The sequence below is a fragment of the Thalassophryne amazonica genome, chromosome 7, assembly GCF_902500255.1.
Source record: "Thalassophryne amazonica chromosome 7, fThaAma1.1, whole genome shotgun sequence".
Classification (NCBI taxonomy): Eukaryota; Metazoa; Chordata; class Actinopteri; order Batrachoidiformes; family Batrachoididae; genus Thalassophryne; species Thalassophryne amazonica.
In genome coordinates, this window is record NC_047109.1 from 51,700,503 (window position 1) to 51,724,060 (window position 23,558).

Sequence of the window (23,558 nt, forward strand, 5' to 3'; positions counted from 1 at the left end):
GGGAGCACAGAAACATCTCCAGACTTGTGAGGTGAACTGTGGACCTCAGTTGGAGACTATGTCCTGGGGTATGCCATGCATGCCAGGAGCTCCGCTATCTCCTGGGCAGAGGGCAGCTTCTCCAAAGACACAAAGTGGGCTGTCTTTGTGAACTGGTCCACGGCCATGAGGACAGTGGTCTTCCTATGTGAGGTTGGTAGGCCAGTTACAAAGTCCAGTCCAATGTGGGACCATGGGTGTCCCTGAACGGGGAATGGCTGGAGGAGACCAGTGAGGGAACTGTGCAGCGGGACAGTCTTTCCACATGCGCAGACTGTACAGGCTTGGATATAATTGCGTACATCAGCTTAGCTTGAAGGCCACCAGAAGCGTCTGCGGATCAAGCCTAGGCTCCTACGGACCCCTGGGTGAAAGGCTAGTTTAAAGGCATGAAAAAACTATTACTGCAGACGGAGCTTGTGGTGGAACAAACATGCATCCAACCTCCCATGTCAGAGCTCCCAGGACCATGGACTGAGGGACGATGAGGTCTGGGGTCTCAGGAGGCTGTGGAATGGAAACACCTGGAAATGGCGTCTGGCTTCCCATTCCTCTTCCCTGTCTGGTATGTGATTGTAAACTGAAACAGGCTGAATATAGCACCCACCTGGCTTGTTAGTTGAGACGTTTAGATGATCTTATGTACTCAAGGTTTTTGTGGTCAGTCCATACCATGAATGGCACTGCAGCTCCCTCCAGCCAATGTCTCCACTCTGACAGGGTTTCTTTGACTACTAAAAGCTCTTGATTGCCTAGGTCATAATTGCTCTTTGCTGGTGTTAAGTGCTGAGACTAGAAGGCGCACCGGTGCATCTGATTGTCCCCCTCAGTCCATTGTGACAAAACTGCACCTACACCTAAATCTGAAGCATTCACCTCCACAATGAACTGGTTTTCAGGATCCAGGTTGGGTGAGTATGGGTGCTGAGGAGAAATGTTGTTTTTAACAGGCAGAAAGCGGTGTCAGCTTGTGGTAACCATTGGAATGGGACCTTTGATGAAGTGAGTGCAGTGAGTGATGCTGTGATCTGACTGTACCCACCGATAAAACATCGGAAGAAAGTGGCAAACCCCAGAAATTGCTGTAATTGTTTGCGGGTTGACGAAACGGGCCAATCGGTTATAGCCTTAACTTTTGGAGGGTCTGGTTCAATGCAGTTTGGTAAAACTATGAACCCAAGAAAGGACATTGTGTCACGATTGAATTCACAGTTTTCGGCTTTGACAAAGCAGCGTTCGAGGAGTTGCGTGGAGGACTAACTGGACATGCCATGTGTGCGAAAAAGGATCAGGAGAAAAAAAAACAGGATGTTGTCAAAGTAGATGAAAACGAACCGGTTCAGAATGGAGTACGTCATTAACCAATGCTTGGAACGTAGCGGGGGCATTGGGCCAGCCCGCATGGCATCACAAGGTACACGAAGTGGACCAACAGCGCGTTGAAAGCCGTTTTCCACTCAGCCCACTCTCTGACACGGACCAGATGATAGGCATTCTACAAATCCAATTTCGTGAATTGAGTAGCCTCATGCAAGGAACTGAATGCGGAATCGAGGAGGGGCAGAGGGTAAAGATTGCAGACTGCGATGTCATTCAGTCCCTGGACTGCATTGGCAAAGGGTAGTGTATTTTTTCCTGAAAAAAGAAGCCTGCCCCTGCGGGTGATGACGAATGCTGAATCAACCCAGCTGTCAAATAGTCCCAGATATAGGTCTCCATAGCTTCTTGTTCCAGACGCGAGAGGTTGTACAACTACCTGGACGGTATCTCAGCACCCGGAAGGAGGTCTGTGGCACAATCGTAAGGCCTGTGAGGGGGAGCAAGAGTGCATGATCCTTGATGAAAACATCAGCAGGGTCGTGGTACTCGGAAGGAACCAAGGAGAGATCAGCAGGTGAAGAGACCGACCTTCTGGCAGTCATGCTGGGAGGGAAAAGAGGAACGTAGGCACCCGCAGTAGCAAGCTTCGCTCCACTGGGTAATGTTCCCAGACGGCCAGTTGTGCTGTGCTACCCAGGTGTGCCCAAGAACTAAGGAAAACGTGGAGGGAGTAACAAAAAATGTAATCACTTCCCGATGGTTTCCAGATACAACTAAGGTGATGGTTCGGTCTGATGTTTGACTGACGGAAGCAGGGTTCCATCCAGGGAAGTCACAGCAAGAGGAACAGAAAGAGGAAGAACAGGGATGTGAGCTTTGGCAACAACTTTCTCATCGAGAAAGTTGCCCTCAGCTCCAGTGTCCATCAGTGCAGAAACGGAAATTGATGAATTCCCAAAAAGGATTGTCACCAGGATTTGAGTGCACGCCGTTGACCCCCCCATGAATTTAGCTTGACTCATCCATAACCCGGTAACTATGGATGAGCCCTTCCTTTGGCTGAATGGGGCAGTTAATGTTGATATGTCCCTTAGTACCGCAGTAAATACAAGCTCCAGCTGCCAGTCTCCACTGATGTTCCTCTGGTGTCAATTTGGCCCTACCGAGCTGCATAGGCTCATCGATAGGGGGAGCTGGTGAGCCGGACTGGGGAATCCCAGTGGAGCTCAGGACTGATGGACCTGGACATGAACGGGGAGGAGCCCGAGTGGAGGCGGTCCAGTCAGCCCCTCGATTTTTTTTTTTTTTTTTTCTCAGTGTCTCTCTCTCAGATGGCAGTCGAAATGAATGACCAGCGATATTCTTCTTCTTCTTCTTCTTGTTTGTTTTTTGGCTGTTCCCGTTAGGGGTTGCCACAGCAGATCAATCGTTTCCATCTCACCCTGTCCTCTGTATCTTCCTCTGTCACACCAACCACCTGCATGTCCTCCCTCAGCACATCCATAAACCTCCTTTTTGGACTCCCTCTTCTCCTCCTGCCTGGTGGCTCCATCCTCAGTATCCTTCTCCCTATATACCCTGGGTCCCTCCTCTGCACATGTCCAAACTATCTTAATCTCGCCTCTCTGACTTTGTCTCCAAACCATCCCACCTGAGCTGTCCCTCTGATATGTTCATTCTTAATCTTGTCCATTCTTGTCACTCCCAAAGAGAATCTCAACATCTTCAGCTCTGCCACCTCCAGCTCTGCCTCCTGTCTTTTTGTTAGTGCCACCGTCTGTAAGCCGTACAACATAGCTGGTCTCACTACTGTCTTGTAAACTTTCCCCTTCACTCTTGCTGATATTCTTCGGTCACAAATCACTCCTGCCACCTTTCTCCACCCACTCCACCCTGCCTGCACTCTCTTCTTCACCTCTCTACCACACTTTCCATTATTTTGAACAGTTGACCCCAAATATTTAAACTCATCTACTTTCGCCACTTCTACTCCTTGTAACTGCACTATTCCAATGGGCTATCCTCCCATTCACACACATGTACTCAGTCTTGCTTCTACTGACTTTCATTCCCCTTCTCTCCAAAGCATATCTCCACCTCTCCAGATGAGACTCAACTTGCTCTCTACTCTCACTACAGATCACGATGTCATCTGCAAACATAATAGTCCACGGGGACTCCTGTCTGATCTCATCCGTCAACCTGTCAATCACCACTGCAAACAAGAAAGGACTCAGAGCTGATCCTTGGTGTAATCCCACCTCCACCTTGAATGAGTCTGTCATTCTGACTGCGCATCTCACCGCTGTCACACTATTCTTGTACATGTCCTGCACTACCCTAACATACTTCTCTGCCACTCCAGACTTCCTCATACAATACCACGGCTCTTCTCTTGGCATCCTATCATAAGCTTTTTCTAAGTCCACAAACACACAATGTAACTCTTTCTGGCCTTCTCTGTACTTCTCCAACAGTATTCTCAGAGCAAACATTGCATCTGTAGTGCTCTTTCTCAGCATGAAACCATATTGCTGCTCACAGATCTTAACCTGTTTTCTAAGCTTAGCTTCTACTACTCTTTCCCATAACTTCATGCTGTGGCTGATCAACTTTATGCCTCTGTAGTTACTGCAGCTCTGCACATCACCCTTGTTCTTGAAAATAGGAACCAGCACACTTCGTCTCCACTCCTCAGGCATCCTCTCACTTTCCAAGATTTTTTAAACAATCTGGTTAGAAACTCTACTGCTGTCTCTCCTAGACATTTCCATACCTCCACTCGAATGTCATCTGGACCAGCTGCCTTTCCACTCTTCATCCTCTTCATAGCAGCCCTCACTTCTTCCTTACTAATCTCTTGTACTTCTGATTTACTTTCACCACATCATCCAACCTTTTCTCTCACTCATTTTCTTCATTCATCAGCTCTTCAAAATATTCCCTCCACCTTCTCAGCATACACTCCTCACTTGTCAGCACATTACCATGTGCATCTTTTACCACTCTAACCTGCTGCACATCCTTTCCAGCTCTGTCTCTTTGTCTGGCCAATCGGTACAAGTCTTTTTCTCCTTCCTTACTATTCAACTTCTTGTACAACTCGCAATATGCCTTTTCCTTCGCTTTTGCCACTTCTGTTTTCGCCTTACGCCACACCTCCTTGTACTCCTGTCTACTTTCTTCATCTCAGCAACTATCCCAAAACTTTTTCGCCATCCTCTTTCTCCTTATGCTTCCCTGGACCTCTTCAGTCCACCACCAAGTCTTCTTGTCTTCCTTCCACTGTCCAGATGTCATACCCAGTACTGTCCTAGCTGTCTCCCTCACCACATCTGCAGTACATTTCCAGTTGTCCAAAATTGCTTCCCCTCCAACCAGTGCTTCTCTCACCTGCTCGCTACATTTCACACAACAGTTTTCCTCCTTCAGCTTCCACCATCTGATCCTTTGTTGATCTCTCACTCTCTTCTTCTTCTTCTTTACCTCTAAAGTCATCCTACAAACAACCATCCTATGCTGTCTAACGACACTCTCTCCTGCCACCACCTTACAGTCGCTGATTTCTTTTAGCTTGCATCTCCTATAAAGAATGTAGTCCACCTGTGTGCACCTTCCTCCACTTCTATGCTACCCTGTGGTCCTCCCTTTTCTTAAAGTAGGTATTCACCACAGCCATTTCCATCCTTTTTGCAAAATCAACTACCATTTGTCCTTCCCCATTCCTATCCTTGATACCATATTTACCCATTACTTCCTCATCACCTCTGTTCCCTTCACCAACATGCCCATTGAAGTCCTATCACCACTCTTTCATGCTTGGGCACACTCTCCACCACCTCATCTAACACACTCCAGACATCTTCTTCTAGTTTTCTTCTTCTCCCGCTGTTTGTGGAAACATTCTTGATATTATTTAACCAGCGATATTAGTTTATCTAAATCATCTGGTTCCCCACGAACCACTAACTCATCCTTAAGCAAATTGTTCAGACCCCTGATGACAGTGCTTTGGAGCGCTGCAGCATTCCACCCCACCTCTGCAGCGACAATGCAGAAATTGATAAAATAGTCTGCTGTGCTTCGATGCTCCTAACGAAGAGAGAGTAAATGCTGAGCAGCAGAGTGAGCTTTCATCGGATGATCAAAAACAAGACTGAGTTCACGGGAGAACTTGGAATAAGTGTTAAGTACTCACAACCCGTTGCTCCAGAGACCTGTAGCCCAGGCTTGTACGTCACCCCGAAGCAGATTTGTCTCATAAGCAATGCGACTACTATTGGAGGAGTACTGCGAGGGTCTCTGTGAAAAAGCAAGAGAACACTGCATCAAAAAAGCTGCACATGTTTCTACACCACCAGCAAAAGATTCTGGATGATATATGGCTTGGAAGTCAGATTAGCAGCTGCGGACGAAGGTGCTACTGGCACGGCAGAAGGAGATACAGAGGCCGGTGTGGCAGAGGAATCGGAGAGTTGTGCGGCTAGCTGAGTGAGCTGTGTGATGCGAGTGTCTGACTGAGTGCCTTGAGCAGCGAGTTGAGATATTAGTGTGTCAGAGTGTGTAACCCGAGGTGAGATGTTCTGAGCTTGGTCCCCTGTGGGATCTATGGTCTGTTGGATCTTTCCCAGGAATTGAAGGTTGAGAGCCTGCTGGACCGGATCTGCTCCCGCTGAGGCCATTTTTATGGCCAGATTCTTCTGTTGTGGTTTGAGGTCTGGATAGGACCGAACCATTCCAGACGATGGACTCAAACACTGGGAGCAAGGGCGAGAACTGGTTGTGAATGAAAAGAGATTTATTTACAACAAATAAATATCAAAAGGTGCTGCGCTGGGGATCCCTGCAGAATGGAGAGACGGCCCACTGGTAGCAGTGGAAATTAGGGAGCTGCAAGTGGACCCAAGCCTGACTTGAAAGTTAGATAACGAGCTGGAGTATATGGAGCTGGAGCTGGAACCGGAAACAGGTGATGCAGAGAGCCAAGGAGAACAGAGGTGAGTGATTGCACTCGTAACACTGGAAGCTGTTAATAATAAACACTTCACTGTAGGCACATTCACAGTTCAGGAAATAAAGTTTACTGTTGAGGAAATAAGGTTCACTGTTCAGGAATTGTTCACAGTTCATGAATTATCTTCAGTGGTCAGAGGTCAGATGCTGCATGTCTTATGACGCAGCTCCAATTAAGCAGGACTTGGCTTCAGACTTGGAAAGTTCTTAGCAATTCTACATATGAGTTCAGACAGTTCTTGGAGTTCTTGGTAATAGTTCTTGAACACAGTTCATGGTCATGCACAGTCACAAACAGGAGTAGGGTGAGAGCGGGATCTCACAAACTCAGTCATGCAGGAACTTAGCTGAATGTGGCAGAGTTGTGTCCTCTAAGGCTGAGAGCAGATGAGTTCCAAAGTGACATAGTGCTTGGTAGTGGTGTGGGAGCCAGGAGCAGTGCAGCGTGGCAGCCGTGGAGGCAGCTGGGTCTGCGCTGACTGTTTCAGCAGAGGTGGCTGGGCCTGCACTAACTGCTGGTTCCATGCTGACTGCTTGTTCCATGCTGACTGCTTCAGTGGAGGCAGCTGACTCCATGTCTGATGTCGCCTGGGAGAATGGAGAACTCTCCGGTAATGTCAGTCATTGTAAAAATGGTCAACTCGACTTCTGTGCCACCCAACCATCCGCCAGCCCCGCTTACTGTCTTAAAACATGTATCATAGTCATTCGAGAACACAGCCACCACCCGAGATCCCAGAGGCAGCATCCCAGAAGACTCCGGTGACCCCTCCACAATGTCCTCAGGGGCGGAGATGGGGAACCCTGCCCCCATTACATCCTTGGAGCAGTGTCAGGAAACCCCTCCGTGATGTCTTCAGGACCGGAGACAGGGAAATCTTTACCCACCTTTGTCCATGCATCAGCAGGATACCATTTGGACCTGAAAGATAAATCACAGCCCCATGCCCGCCCCAGAGCCAAGAGATGTCTCCTCCGAAAAGCCAGGTGTCTTCTCCTGGACTGACCCTGAGGCAGGACTGGGAGGGGTCATGGCTGTGGCGGCAGCAGCAGACCGGTGCTCCATGGCCTTTGCATGGCCCTTTTTCCTCTTTCTTCCGAGCCCCACCCTGGTTACTGGAGTTGTCCAGGGGCGGTGACCCGGAAAGAGCGACCGAGTCCACTATGATTGATGGTGGTTCTGTGTACAGCAGCAAGGGAACCAGCTGAGGCAGGGCTTGGGATCCAGATGACATAAGAATGTTGGGACTGGATAGGGCTGCCAAGGAAAAGGACTAAAGAACTCCAGGCTGAGGCAGGACTGAATGGAGGAGTTGGAAAACACTGAGCTGATCGTGGCTATGAAGGAAGAGGAGACAGCAGGATCCAGAGGACAGGAAGGAACCCGAAGCATTTCCACCAACTGTTTAATCTTGATGGAGTTGGAAACCAGGGACTCCAAATCCAGTGAGAGCATGACATCAGCAGTGGTTGGCAGCTGCAGGGCGGTGTGGTCGTTAGAAAGAGCTGATTCAAACAGAACATGTGCCGTAATGTCTGTGACTGGTAGGGGCCACTGCTCCTTAGGGTGATTCACCCACTTTGGCAGACAATCTTGGCAGTTCCTCTAAGGAGAAAAGTTCTGGGTGAAAATCAAACACCCAGTGGTGGGTGGTAACAAGATCCCAGGCCTTCTGTGTAAACACTTTTCTCTTGGTTCTCACATGAGCAACAGTGCAGACAATTATATAATAAAAGTAATTGTTCACAAAAATCCTTCCTCGCAGGGAGGACGGGGGTGACTTGCGAAGCCCATTCTGGTTGGCTGTTTCTGTTATGGTTAAAACCACAGTAACTGAGTTGGACCTCAAGAAGCAGTTTAGCCAAAACACAAGAAGTAATTGTCACTGCCATTTTGGCAAGAATTAAAACAGAGACTCCAAAATCACAACTCCAAAAAATAACTAGTCTTTAGAGACAGAGACAAAATTCTTCCAAGTGACCAAAAACCAACAATAGATAGAGTGCAAAATCCACAACATAAAATTGCTGTCCAAAAGGAGACAGCGGAGACACTTAGACAGTTGGTGATAGGCAGTGAGTGACAAAGCAGCAGCTGACAAGCACTGAAACAAATAGCTGGCAAAGAGAGAGCAAACTAATGTGACTAAATACACTTCAGTTGATTGCGACCAGGTGTGACTAATCTGGAGAAACAAAAGCACGTGAGGACTAAGGGTGACATCAGAGGAAAATCGAAAAATAAAAAATCAAACATAGCTCACCTCCAAAATTTAATGGAGTCTTCTGTTGAGTTATGTTTTCCAGTTTTCCCGGGACAATGAGAGCGACTCCAAAAATCATAGATAACGGACTTCAGTTTTAGATGTTGTATTATATACAGTTGTAGGGAAATGTTTGGGCACCCCTGATGATTTCCATGATTTTCCTTTATAAATCATTGGTTATTTGGATCAGCAATTTCAGTTAAATATATCATATAGCAGACAAACAAAGTGTTATTTGAGAAGTGAAATGACGTTTATAGGATTTACAGAAAGTGTGCAATAATTCATTAAGCAAAATTTGGCAGGTGCATAAATTTGGGCACCCCAACAGAAAAAAATGTCAATATTTAGTAGATCCTCCTTTTTCAGAAATAACACTTGCTACTTTAAATCAAATAAATACGTCTCTGCCCTGATACCAAACAAAATGACTGTTTCAAACCATCTGGGAAGTATCTGTCAAACATTGTCCTAAAACATTCTGTTGTGATCTTAGGAAAACATTCATAGAACATCTTACTGTAATGTTCTGAAAACATTTTGTTAAGATGATTGGGAGAGTTCAAACTTAAATGTTTTCAAAACACATTTTGTAGAAAAACCTTTCTAATGCCAAAGCAAAATATTGTGGATACGTTTTGTGTTTCCTAGTCAAACTCATTCAAATCCTTGTGTCCCCATTTTTTCTGGTTCCACCGTATCACCTTCAATGATAAAATACTAACTTACCACATAATATAACCCCTGGCAATAATTATGGAATCACCGGCCTCGGAGGATGTTCATTCAGTTGTTTAATTTTTTAGAAAAAAAAGCAGATCACAGACATGACACAAAACTAAAGTCATTTCAAATGGCAACTTTCTGGCTTTAAGAAACACTATAAGAAATCAGGAAAAATAATTGTGGCAGTCAGTAACGGTTACTTTTTTAGACCAAGCAGAGGGAAAAAAATATGGACTCACTCAATTCTGAGGAATAAATTATGGAATCACCCTGTAAATTTTCATCTCCAAAACTAACACCTGCATCAAATCAGATCTGCTCGTTAGTCTACATCTAAAAAGGAGTGATCACACCTTGGAGAGCTGTTGCACCAAGTGGACTGACATGAATCATGGCTCCAACACGAGAGATGTCAATTGAAACAAAGGAGAGGATTATCAAACTCTTAAAAGAGGGTAAATCATCACGCAATGTTGCAAAAGATGTTGGTTGTTCACAGTCAGCTGTGTCTAAACTCTGGACCAAATACAAACAACATGGGAAGGTTGTTAAAGGCAAACATACTGGTAGACCAAGGAAGACATCAAAGCGTGAAGACAGAAAACTTAAAGCAATATGTCTCAAAAATCGAAAATGCACAACAAAACAAATGAGGAACGAATGGGAGGAAACTGGAGTCAACGTCTGTGACTGAACTGTAAGAAACCGCCTAAAGGAAATGGGATTTACATACAGAAAAGTTAAACAAAAGCATCATTAACACCTAAACAGAAAAAAACAAGGTTACAATGGGTTAAGGAAAAGCAATCGTGGACTGTGGATGACTGGATGAAAGTCATATTCAGTGATGAATCTCGAATCTGCATTGGGCAAGGTGATGATGCTGGAACTTTTGTTTGGTGCTGTTCCAATGAGATTTATAAAGATGACTGCCTGAAGAGAACATGTAAATTTCCACAGTCATTGATGATATGGGGCTGCATGTCAGGTAAAGGCACTGGGGAGATGGGTGTCATTACATCATCAATAAATGCACAAGTTTACATTGATATTTTGGACACTTTTCTTATGAATGCAATGACATTCATGTGTCTGGGTCCTTGACCTCTGAGATCAGGAGATGCTTGTGAAGAGCCTATGAAGTCATGAGGTCAGTGGAAAGAGGTGTTTGGAGATGCCTACATCTTTGCAGGAGATTTAAGGTGAAAGACCTTATGGTTCTAATGTTTCCTCTCTTACTGTATAGTTTTGAGACTTTGGTGTTTACCTTGGACTACAATATTTTGTCAGTCAGAAGTGGATCTGTATGTGGTGGAGATGGATTAGTTGCTTCCCTGGGTTGTTGCCATCCAGGAGCAGTGATGCCACCAGCAGATGCTCTCATACGTGATTTGACTTGGCTTGGTGTAGTTGTAAATTGTATATTTTGTCTTCCTTTTTACTCCTATGTCACAAGGTAACATAAATAGTTGAGATTCCCTGGTCTTTTATGAAATGTGTATTGGAAGATAAGCAGCATTTTTGGCTTATTCTGTTTTTTTCCTGGAAAACTTATGTTTTCATGAACCATAAATTTGAATTGATTGCATCGTATTGCAGTGAATTAAATCTTTCCATAATAAACATTATCATCCCTGAATTGTTTCATAGCCTATGTATCCAGATATACGCTGGATCATCTTATAGAGACACACACACAGAGAGTGTGGGAGAGAGAGAATCCAGAATCAGACCTGGCTCTAACTGATGTTGAAGGACTAAACGTAGGTCAGAGTGACAGCACAGCAATTATTCTTCCCCAAGATTTTGTCAGCCTTCTTATGATCACCTGAAGTGTATTTAATAAGATTTAATTGTAGGTCCTGCTGTGAGCCATGATCCTCTGGCTCATGGGCCATATCCAACCCTCAGTACGCTTGTTTGCGGCCTCTGTCTTCAAGAATAATGTTTTTTTTTTTACTGTGCTGTTGCCAGTTATGCAAGGTCAGCTGCAGAAATTGTAATTCGTGAGACTCATCTTGTTTTGATGGCTCCTGATCAGAAAACCAGATTGCAGAGCCAAGAATGCAGACAGACATGATGGATGGTGTGAATTGGAGGTCTGAGATATTAGAAATGCTACTAAATTACTTTTATGACCTTCGAAGTGATAAGAAATTTCATCCTTGAAACATCCTGGAAAACACCTCATTTTTTACACATTTAATGGGGGGAGGGGGGGGTCATGCTTCTGCACATCCTGATTGTTGAAGTGATGTAAGTCAGCCCCTGTGTGGTACAGATAAGAGAGTGGAGGAAAAGATGGAGTATCTGTCATATATCCTCTGTGCGATCTTTTAAAGGTTTCCCAACAGTTTACTCATGCAACTGTACTTTTGCAGAGCTGCAGTACATCATTTACTTACCATTTATGACAAATAGTAAATACCATTTGTAAGTAAACGTACTTAAATATATATACTTTAGCAAATCTCATAAATTAATGAAGAATCTCTCCCAAATAACAATAGCTAACTATTTTAGTAGGGTTCATTAGTCATAGTATTTATAAAATCTGAATTGATAAATAAAATATACTTTATTTTATGATCAACTGAGATTAAGAACCTCTTTTTCAAGGGAGACCTGGCCAAGACAGGCAGCAGCAAATACAAAAAACAATTACACAAACAAAAGACAAATAAAAAGATGAAAAGCAAGAAGAGCATGTTATGGAGTTGGCCTCAAGTGCTCTTTGGATTAAAAAGTGCTCAGTGAAATTAATGCTGTTAATTTCCACTCCTCTTGCAACATATTCCAAGCGGGCCAAGTGGACAAAAGCCCTCTTACCCAATTCATTACGGGCATATAGAACAGAAAGCAACAAGTAATCTTCTCTTAACAATTAAGGTACAAATTTAGGAAGGCAACAGTCTGAGTATTGCTTTACATATAAAAGTATACCAACGACTGATCCTTCTGGTGGCCAGAGTAGGTCATCCCACCCAAGAGTATAATTCACATTGGTGTATCAATACTTTGCAGTTTGTAATGGACTTCAGAGAAGCACGGTAAACAGTATCTACTGTGCAAAAACATTGAGCAGAACCATTCATATATAAATGATCTCCATAATCCAACACAGATTAAAAAAAAGGTGTTTGTTTTTTTTTTTTTTTTACCTTAAAAGAAATACACAGCTTGGTTTAAAAATAAAAACCCAATTTAAGCCTCAACTTCTTCACAAGTTGTTCCACATGCAGCTTGAAAGTGAGAGTCATCAATCAAAACACCCGGGTATTTATATATGTGAACCACCTTTATGTCATTTCCCTCTAGAGTGGTCACTGAGGGAGTCATTTGTGGCCACTTCTTAGAATTGGGAAAACATCAGCTTAGTTTTATCCACATTGAGAACTAGTTTCAGATGAAATGAGTGTTGGACAGCAACAAAAGCTTTCTGCAGGGATTCAATGGCCTGGACAAGAGTTGAACCACAGCAATAGATAACTGTCATCAGCATGAAAATGCATATAATCTGACACATTAGTGCCCAAAACATTTGTATAAATAATAAATAAAAAGGGACCAATGCAGAACCCTGCGGCACCCCCTTGTGGACAGTAACAAATTCAGAACACAGAGCTTCATATTTAATGCACAGAGTCCTGTCACTGAGGTAGTTTGAGAACCAAGCGACTGCTTGCTCCGAGAGTCCCGACTGAAGGATTCTACGTTTTTAAATATCATGGTCAACAGTGTCAAACATTTTTGACAAATCAATAAAACGTGATGCACAGTGTTGTTTCTTGTCTAATGCAACAATAATGTAATTTATCACCTTCATTGCAGCTTTGATGGTACTGTGACTTTTTTTTTCCTGAAACCTGATTGATATTCTGATAACGTGACATTTGAATGCTAAAACCCCTTAACTTGTTCACTCACAAGAGCTTCAAGAAATTTGGCCAGCAGTGATGATTAGATATTGACCTATAATTAGTTAAAATCGCCAGTCAATACCTTATAATAAAGGGAGAACAAAAGCTGATTTCCATACTAAGGGAATTTGATTATTTTCCAATGTGAGGTTAAAAAGATATGCAGGAGGCTCCTCTACAAAATCAACTGCCAGCTTCAAAAAGTAAGGATCAATGAAATCAGGTGCAGATGATTTTCTATTATCTAGAGCAGGGGTCACCAACCCCGTTCTTGGAGGGCATCTGTGCTGCAAGTTTTCCAAGTCTACCTACTCAAGTCACACCTGATTTTTTTTTAAGTGTTTTTTTCCATTTCTTGATTGGCTGAGCACACCTGATAGAGTTAATTGCCTGAGAGTGGAACAGGGAGAGTTAGAAAACATGCAGGGCAGGTAACCCCTGATCTAGAACTTTAAGGGCATTCTGAACTTCTGAACAGAGAAAGGTACAAAGTTGAAAGATTGACCAGCGTACATTGGGAGGCCTGTGTGAACTTGTATGTACATAATTATCAGCATGAGCATGAGAGCCTGCCCACACTGCATGGAGTGTTGTTCATGGCACGACATATGTTCTCCAACTGAGTTGTGAGTACATAGCAGTCAGCTGTTCCAGCTGGACATTACATTCGTCCAGATGCACACTGTGGTGGACAGCAATCGCACTCTGGCGACCTCAGCTGCACCTGACAATGTTGGATTATGGTGTGTGTGGGGGGGGGCACCTGCATGCCATGTGTGTTGCTTGGTAATGGCACACTCATGGGGCACTTAGAAAATGTGGGGCCATTCGCACAGCCAGCTCGAAAGTGATTGCCTGCACTCTACTCTTGTGCCGGCTGTGTGAATAGCCCTGCCTTTTCTAAGTGTCCTGCTAGTGGTGTTGGATGTTTGTGGGTGGCACCTGGACTTTGACGGCTTCGGCCGAGAGTGGGTCGAATGGCCACTTCTTCGGGATTCACCGACATTTGGCCACAGGTGTGAAGACTGCCTCGATTGCGCCATCCAGCTACAGTTCGACATGGCCAATGATTTTGTTCAGCTCCTTGGCTGCGGCACGATATGTCCGACCTGCCTTCGACACACCGTGCGAATGCAGTGAGCATTATCAGATGGCAGTGCGACCTCATCTTGCCTGCTGTACGAATGGGTTTCCGCTGTGAATGGCACACAAATGTAGAGTGCATGTGCTGTGCCTGAATGGTTGTGGTGACTGATGTAGGAGGTGTTTGAGGCTGCTCTGATTTTTCACAAGTGGCATACGACTCCTCCTTTGTGCGCCATTTGGCTTCAATCGTGTTATGTGTGAAGGGGCCCTAAAGAATGTCCAAACTATCCCTACATTAGGGATAGTCTTATTTTTTTCCAATCAAAATTGCACAAATCGTGGTGATATGCTCGTTCATTAAAATGTTTAAGAGTTGCCTTATTAATAATGCAAGGTCTTGATTTGGACACCTTCATGTTTGGTCACCTCACACCTGGGAATCACTCTAAAGCCCCGTTTACACATAGACGGTAAGAGCTCCTGGAAGCGTCCCGGAAGAGTTTTTGGCCGTCTTAAGGATCAAACGCCGTTGTCAACGCCGGCACTAGGGGGCGTGGCTTAGTTCCAGCTTTACCGGGAATCGTCGAAAAAATTATTCAACATGTCGAATAATTCCGGGAGCGCTCCCGGAGAATTCGCGTGACGAGGGAGACAACGCGAACAACGGCGTTTGATACTTTTTAATCGCCGTTTCATCCTGCCGCTTCCTGTAGTGCCGCAGTTTACACCGCCGTAATTGGCGGCCGGCGTTGTATCCCTAATCAACGGCGTGTAAAACGGCGATAGAGCCCACATCGGCATCCTCAAAGGCGTTTTAACCGGCGACAGAGGCAGACAAAATGGCGGCGCTAGCGGACAGTACGACGTTCTAAACGCCACCTCCCGGTTAACGGCGTTCCAAACGGCTGATAGGCGGTGATCAATATAAAAACGCTAGCGCGCTGCATGCAGGCCTCTCACTCGCGGCCAGCTCCAGATATTTTTGCAGAGAAGCTCCAGTATGCCTCCTAAAAGAAAATTGGCAGCGGCAAGGACTTACCAAGAGGTCTGGTTCAGAAGCAGAGGAGAGCCCTGTAGTGGAGACGAGCAACACCTTGAGGAGGGGAAAAGGAAAGGAGAATAAAAGGCTGAGAGATGAGCTCCCTCCCCCTGCAGTGACAGCTGCTTCAGCCTATTATACTCTGAATGCAAATTTTGCCTATATGCAAAAGTTCCTGTAACGCAGGATTTGCCTGGATAAATCCAGCGGTACACAGGGCATTATCGGCGGCAGCAGAACACTGCCGTTCTCACGGCCGTCTTAACCTGCGATTGTAAAGGATAGAACTGGGTATTAACCCCCGTTGCCTGACGTGTGCCGAATGCTACGGCGTCAAAACGCCGCTTTATTCTGCGGATTTAGCTGCGTTTTATCCGCGTATTTGCGGCTAGTATGGTGCTCAAAACGCCGGCGAAATGCTCTGCCCCTTCCCACAGCGAAAACAGCCGGAACTACCGCGAACTTCGGTCTACGTACTACCTGCCGACAAAACCGTCTCTGTGTAACCTGGGCTTAACCCAGGACCTCAGGTGGGAGTCCACCATTACTTCTGTTGTCAAGAAGGCCCAGCAGAGGATGTACTTCCTGCGGCAGTTGAAGAAATTCAACCTGCCAGCAAGGATCATGGTGCAGGTTTACACTGCCATCATCGAGTCCATCCTCACCACCTCCATCACCATATGGTATGCTGGAGCCACCACCAGGGACATACAGAGACTACAGTGCATTATACGCTCTGCTGAGAAAGTGATTGGCTGCAACCTTCCACCTCTTCAAGACCTGTACACCTCCAGGACACTGGGGCGTTCAGGTCGGATCAGAGCCGATCCTTCTCACCCTGGATATAGCCTTTTTGACCTCCACCCCTCAGGCAGGAGGCTACGGTCCCTTCAGACCAGAACCTCCCGCCATAAGAACAGTTTTTTTCCCCTCTGCTGTTAGCCTCATCAACAAGAACTTTTATAACTCTAGATTGTTGCTATCACCATTTATCATCACCATTTATTTATCTTAGCTCATACATTCTGTATATTTTGTAACATTGCTATAGTGTTAAGTTTTATTATATATTACTTGTTTTACTACTCTTTTTTTTATGTTAGCACCAAGTACCGCAGCAATTTCCTAATGTTGTGAACTTGTTCACTCATATGGCAATAAAACATTTCTGATTCTGATGTTTCTAATAGCAGCAACAACACAGTGGTCACTTATATCATTGCAGAAAACACCAAAAGATGAGAATTTATGAGGAACATTCGTCAAAATCAAATCAATCAAGATAGACTTCTCAGGGCTTTTGAGGCTTGGCTGAGTGCGTAAATTTACCACCTGGTAAGATTAATATAATCACAGAAACATTTAAAATCCTCAGATACTGCTTGAAGCCAATCCCAATTTAAATCACCAACTAAAACAAGTTCACTATTATTCTTGGCACTTGAACCCAGGTCTACATATTGGTAGCCCGACTTCTTATCCCACTTGAGCTACCTGTTAGACAAATTGTCGATCATTTCTCTTTTCTGATCTAATGTACAGTTTTCTGATCTAATGTACAGATTTGATTCACTCATGCAGCTTGGAATTACTGTTAGCTTTAACTGACCACAGGGTTCAACACTGAACTGGGCTGTTCTGTAGAGAAATTTCTTCTTGCATTGGATACTTCTTGCCCATCTTTGCCAGTTGGTTTGTTAGCCAGATTACTCAACTACCTCACTGATTTGTGCTGAAAAATTGTTAGAGAGGTTGGAGAGCTGCATTAGATACAACAAAATTATCCTGGTCAAGGGTCAGAATGTAGACATTTGAAAGTCATTTATTATTGTAATATCTGGTACCTGTTGGTGATTAATACTTTCAGGGGAGTATTCCTTTAACCTGAACTTTGTCTAAAGCTGAGATGTTGACAGTCGACTCCCTAAGACAGTGCTTAGATGCTTTTTCCTGTCAATGTTTTCCAACAACCAAGCCTCGGCACTGTGGATTGTACAAATCTTTTACTCCTCTTGCGGTCAGCATAAAATCAATTGCCCTTGGCCTTAAGTAGTTGTGCACATGTAGGCAGTGTGCAGTGGTATTGATTGTCTCATGAGATTGGAGACAAATATCCAAGCCTCTGGGCGTTTGATAAAGTATTTAATTTCCTTCTGTTGTCAATCTTGACAGCTCATTTTTTGCTGGATATATTGCGAAACACTGAAATGAGTCCTGAAGACTGTATTGTTCTCCTCTTCCTCAATTTTCAGGCTGGCCATGTCAAGAGGAATGAGATCATGACTTTACTCAATGAGTCCAATGAGAACTCCCCTCTCACCTTTTCTCCCTCCCCTGTTCATCATAATTTCTCCCTCTTTATCACCCATGAGCCCCCTTCCTCCCCGGTGTCCTTCCCCACCACCACCTCCCCTAACTGTACCGGTTCTGCATCAGCTTCCTCTCCACCTTACAACTTCTACGCTGTGCTGCTGGTGCTCCTGATATTCTGCGTGGTGTTCGGTAACATGCTGGTGTGTGTGGCAGTGTCGCGGGAACGAGCTCTGCAGACCACAACCAACTACCTCATCGTTTCCCTGGCTGTATCTGACCTGCTGCTGGCCATATTGGTTATGCCCTGGGGTGTCTACCTGGAGGTGTGTGCATGCATTTTTCCTCTCTTTGTGGGTCACACTCCCACCTGCCTGAAGAGTCGATTTAATCAGAATCAGCTGGTTTAATGGGTGGAATGAACAAATATGTGGAAGGACCTTTCTTGCTGAAGCCAGGGTTTTCCATTTCTGCAGTTAATGACAATGAATTACATCAGTGTCACATGATGGGTGGGGAATACTATAGCACAGAACCTTCTTTTTTGTGGCCTCTTCAGGATTTCCTTCTTTTTTACATATTTGTCTAACTTAACTGTCTCACGACATTCATGGTAAAACTAGTTCACATACAGTGCATCTGGAAAGTATTCACAGTCTGTGCTCTAGAGGTCTGTGGCAGGCTCATCACGAGATATGTTTGGTATGCTTCTCTCATGCAGGGAGCTGTAATCTGTCAACATCACTCATCTTCAACTGCTTATCTGAGATCGGGTCGCGGGGGCAACAGCTCTAGCAGGGGACCCCAGACAAAATTAAAATCAACACCCAACGCAGGTGCCATGCACCTGCAACACATCTGAGGTGTTTCAGGGGTCACAGTGTTGATAGTACATGTAAACCTCGTTAACTCACGTTCCCGTAAGTTGCATTTCGTCTTTACTCACCGTCGATTTGTGGACCCTGAAAATTTAGACTACTGTATAAAACTCAATTTTGATTTGAGGGATCCTTCAGTGCAGACTATTCTGAACAGTGATTTCTTCATTGGGAGTGGGTTTGTGATCTTTTTCTTCCTCCTTGGGCTGCTGCATGTCAGTGATGAGGGTTTTGTCAGTGCGGACAATTCTGGGCCTTCTTCTTCCTCCTTTGTGCAAGAAGGAGGAAGAAGAACTACTACAACAACTATTACTACAACTACTAAAACACCAGTTGACACATACAAATCCTTGAAAGCTATAAAACTGGAAAAGAAATGTCCTTCAGTCAAAGAACAATTCTTGTTTGCTGTTTTAAAGGTGGTGGGAGAATGGCACTTCAGTCTTATCCACTGTGATATTCTGCTGACACTGGATGTCATGATGTGCACTGCCAGCATCCTCAACCTCTGTGCCATCAGCATCGACAGGTGCCCTCTTTTTCAGTTCACTTTATTCTTTAATCTTTAACAGTGTTTCTTGCCATGTTATCTATTAATTCACTTAACACTATGTCCCATCCTATTTCACTCCAGAATTCACCTGCAGCAGTATTTAATTGATGACAAATGTTTCAGCAACTTGATATTTGTATATATATTTTTTTTTAATCCAGTGCAACATTTGCAAAACGTACTTGTAAAAATTTCAGTGAATTCATTGTGGGATTTCATTGCTGCTGTTCTTATTCCTCTTCTTTTCAATATTCACCCTCTGAGGACCAGGGGTATTTTCTGGATCTTACCATCTTCTTCTTTTTTCAGCTGCTCTGTAAATTAATGGCTTCACACAATCACTAACCATGAGTGGGGAAAAAAGGTTTTGTGTTATTCATATTCTCTGAAATATGGCCTGGGTATGTAAACCTATGAGCACAACTGTATACCCTGAGTCCCTCCTCTGCACATCTCAATCTCGCCTTTCTAACTTTGTCTCCAAACCATCCCACTTGTGCTGTCCCTCTGATATGTTCATTCCTTATCTTGTCCAGTCTTGTCAATCCCAAAGAGAATCACAACATCTTCAGCTCTGCCACCTCTGTCACAGTTCTGCCCTGTCCTGGCTCCTGTTATGGTTCCCCTTCTTTGATCCACTGTCTTCCCCGACCTTTGTTTAGCTGTCTTTCACCAGTTGTTTCTCAACTTTGTCTCGTACATGCATGCCCCCTCCTTGAATGCTTCTCCTCACCTGTGTCACATTACTCCTTGATTGTCTGCCATGTATTTAAGCCCTCTGTGTCTAGTCCTTCTTCCAACCTTTTGTCATTGCCCTGTTTTGCCTTGCCATGTTTTGACTGTTATTTTGACCTTGCTCTTGCCTCAACCCATGAACTTTGTCTCTGTGTACTGAACTGTGCTTCTTTTTTGACCACGCCTTCGCCTGATACCTGCCTGTACCTCCGCCTCTCCGACTGTCAAACTGTGTACCGAACCCCTGCCTGATTCCCAGATTAAGCATTTTATTACTCCTACGCTGTTGTCTGTGAGTTTTGCATTTGTGTCCATCTACCTTCTGTGCCATGCCTCCTCAAATCATGACAACCTCCAGCTCTGTGTGCTGTCTTTTTGTTAGTGCCACCATCTCTAAGCTGTAGCTGGTCTCACTGCTGTCTTGTAAACATTCCCCTAAACTCTTGCAGATATTGTCACAAATCACTCCTCCCACTTTTCTTCACACACTCCACCCTGCCTGCACTCTTCTTCTTCACCTCTATAACATATAAAATGGTACATTTTGCATATATATATATATATATATATATATATATATATATATATATATATATATACAGTGAAAATGAGTATTTGAACACCCTGCAGTTTTGCAAGTTCTCCCACTTAGAAATCATGGAGGGGTCTGAAATTTTCATCTTAGGTGCACGTCCACTGTGATAGACATAATCTAAAAAAAATCCGGAAATCACAATGTATGATTTTTTAAAATAATTTATTTGTATGTTACTATTGCAAATAATTATTTGAACACCAACCAACCAGCAAGAATTCTGGCTCTCACAGACCTGATAATTTTTCTTTAAGAAGCCCTCTTATTCTGCACTCTTTACCTGTATTAATTGCACCTGTTTGAACTTGTTACCTGTGTAAAAGACACCTGTTCACACACTCAATCAATCACACTCCAGCCTGTCCACCATAGCCAAGACCAAAGAGATGTCTAAGGACACCAGGGACAAAACTGTAGACCTGCACAAGGCTGGGATGGACTACAGAACAACAGGCAAGCAGCTTGGTAGAAGACAACCACTGTTATGATTATTTATTAGAAAGTGGAAGATGACTGTCAGTCTCCCTTGGTCTGGGATTCCATGCAAGATCTCACTTTGTGGGGTAAGGATGGTTCTGAGAAAGCTCAGAACTACACAGGAGGACCTGGTCAATGACCTGAAGAGAGCTGGGACCACAGTCACAAAGATTACATTAGTAACACATGATGCTGTCATGGTTTAAAATCCTGCAGGGCACCAAGGTCCCCCTGCTCAAGCCAGCCACATGTCCAGGCCCGTTTGATGTTCACCAGTGACCATCTGGATGATCCAGAGGAGGCATGGGAGAAGGTCATGTGGTCAGATGATACCAAAATAAAGCTTTTTGGGATCAACTCCACTTGCCATGTTTAGAAGATGAGAACAACCCCAAGAAAACATCCCAACCGTGAAGCATGGGGTGGAAACATCATACTCTGGGGGTGCTCTTCTGCAAAGGGGACAGGACGACTGCACCGTATTGAAGGGAGGATGGATAGGGTCATGTATTGCAAGATTTTGGCAAACAACCTCCTTCCCTCAGTAAGAGCATTGAACATGAGTCATGGCAGGGTCTTCCAGCATGACAATGACCCCAAACACACAGCCAGGGCAACTAAGGAGGGGCTTCGTAAGAAACATTTCAAGGTCCTGGAGTGGCCTGGCCAGTCTCCAGACCTGAACTCTATAGAAAATCTTTGGAGGGAGCTGAAACTCCAAACCTGAAAGATCTAGAGAAGATCTGTATGGAGGAGTGGACCAAAATCCCTGCTGCAGTGTGTGCAAACCTGGTGAAAAACTACAGGAAACGTTTGACTTCTGTAATTGCAAACAAAGGCTACTGTACCAAATATTAACATTGATTTTCACAGGTGTTCAAATACTTATTTGCAGCAGTAACATACGAATAAATTATAAAAAAAATCATACATTGTGATTTCCGTATTTTTTTTTTATATATATATATTATGTCTCTCACAGTGGACATGCACCTAAGATGAAAATTTTAGATCCTTCCATGATTTCTAAGTGGGAGAACTTAGAAAACCGCAGGGTGTTCAAATACTTATTTTCCTCACTGTATGTATGTATGTGTGTGTGTGTGTGTGTGTGTATATATATATATATATATATATATATATATATATATATATATATATATATATATATATATATATATATATATATATATATGATGTCTGTTACAAAACTATCCGACCTTTTTATTTTTTTTTAAAAACTATATAGATTTGAATCATGTGCGCTTGCATCAGCGAAGCTTGAACCTTCGTGCGCATGTGAGTTTTTTCACGCCTGTCGGTTGCGTCATTCGCCTGTGGGCAGGCTTTGAGTGAGCACTGGTCCACCCCCTCATCGGATTTTTATTGTCAGGGAAATGGCTGAGCGATTGGAGCAGCGCTGAATCAAATTTTTCCAGAAACTGTGAGAGACAGCCAGGTGGAAACCATTCGGAAGATTCAGATGGCTTTCGGTGAGGATACTCTGGGCGTCACACAGATTAAGGAGCGTTACAACCGGATTCAAGACGGCCCACAGCGGCAGAGGGCGCTCCGAGCGGCCATCGACAGGCTGAAGCGACCAGATCATTTCCAAAGTGAAGGCTGTGTTGATCCGGGACGTCGTCTGTCTACCAGAGAAATTGCAGAAGAGTTGGACATCAACACTTTTGCGGCACATTCCACTGTTACAGGAGATTTTGTAATGAAAGACGTGCGGAGGAATTTACGCGCCGGGACGGAGCCGCAATGGCGTGCAACAAAAAGCACGTCCATGTTGGAAGTCTTACAGGACAAGTTGTGACATGCCCAGCTGTTACACAATTTCTCGGATACTCACTCGAATGAAAAGCCACCGAAAGCCGTCTGAATCTTTCGAATGGTTTCCAACACAGACGTGCTTTTTGTTGCACGCTATTGCGGCTCCGTCCCGATGCGTGAATTTCTCCGCACGTCTTTATATATGTATGTATGTGTGTGTATACATATATATATATATATATATATATAACACCTCCGTGTTGATAACCATTTGTAAAATCTAGGCGGCTTTTGGTGGCTTTCAGTTGAGTGAGTATCTGGGGAAATTGTTTAACAGCAGGGCATGTTCCAACTTGTCCTTAAGGCTTCCAATGGAGGTGTTTTTCCTGTGGCGGGCGCGCTGCGCCGGCTGCGAACCGACGCACCAATCCGTCCACACGTCTTTCAATAAAAAAAATCTCCTTTAACAGTAGAATGTCTGGATACACTGCTGATTCTGACCTCTTCTGAAAGTTCTCTGTTCTCTCACAACGTCCTGGGTCAACAGAGGCTTAAATTTGGAGGTTTTCAGTTTGAAACAGGATGATGACGTTGCCTCGGAGCGCTGCGCGACGTCCCGCTCCGTGGGAAGTCCTTACAGCGATAGAAACAATCCAAAATCTCTCATCAGCCGTTAAAATTTTCACAGAAAACCAGCTGAATTTCTCGAATGGTGTCCACTCAGATGTGCCTCACAGTTTTTGAAAACATTTTGTTCAAGCACAGCGTCAGTCTCTCAGCAACATCTCAGACAAAGGAATTCCGACGAGAGGGCTGGACCA

General features: G+C 44.3%; 1 protein-coding gene across 1 annotated transcript in view; it reads left to right on the plus strand.

The window, feature by feature from the left end:
• Positions 1-23,558, plus strand: part of drd2l (dopamine receptor D2 like) — a 115,731-nt gene that overhangs the window by 40,980 nt on the left and 51,193 nt on the right. The window contains 2 exon segments of the mRNA XM_034174143.1: positions 17,663-18,046; positions 19,018-19,129. Coding sequence (XP_034030034.1) covers positions 17,690-18,046; positions 19,018-19,129 — 469 coding nt within the window. The 5' untranslated portion in view covers positions 17,663-17,689.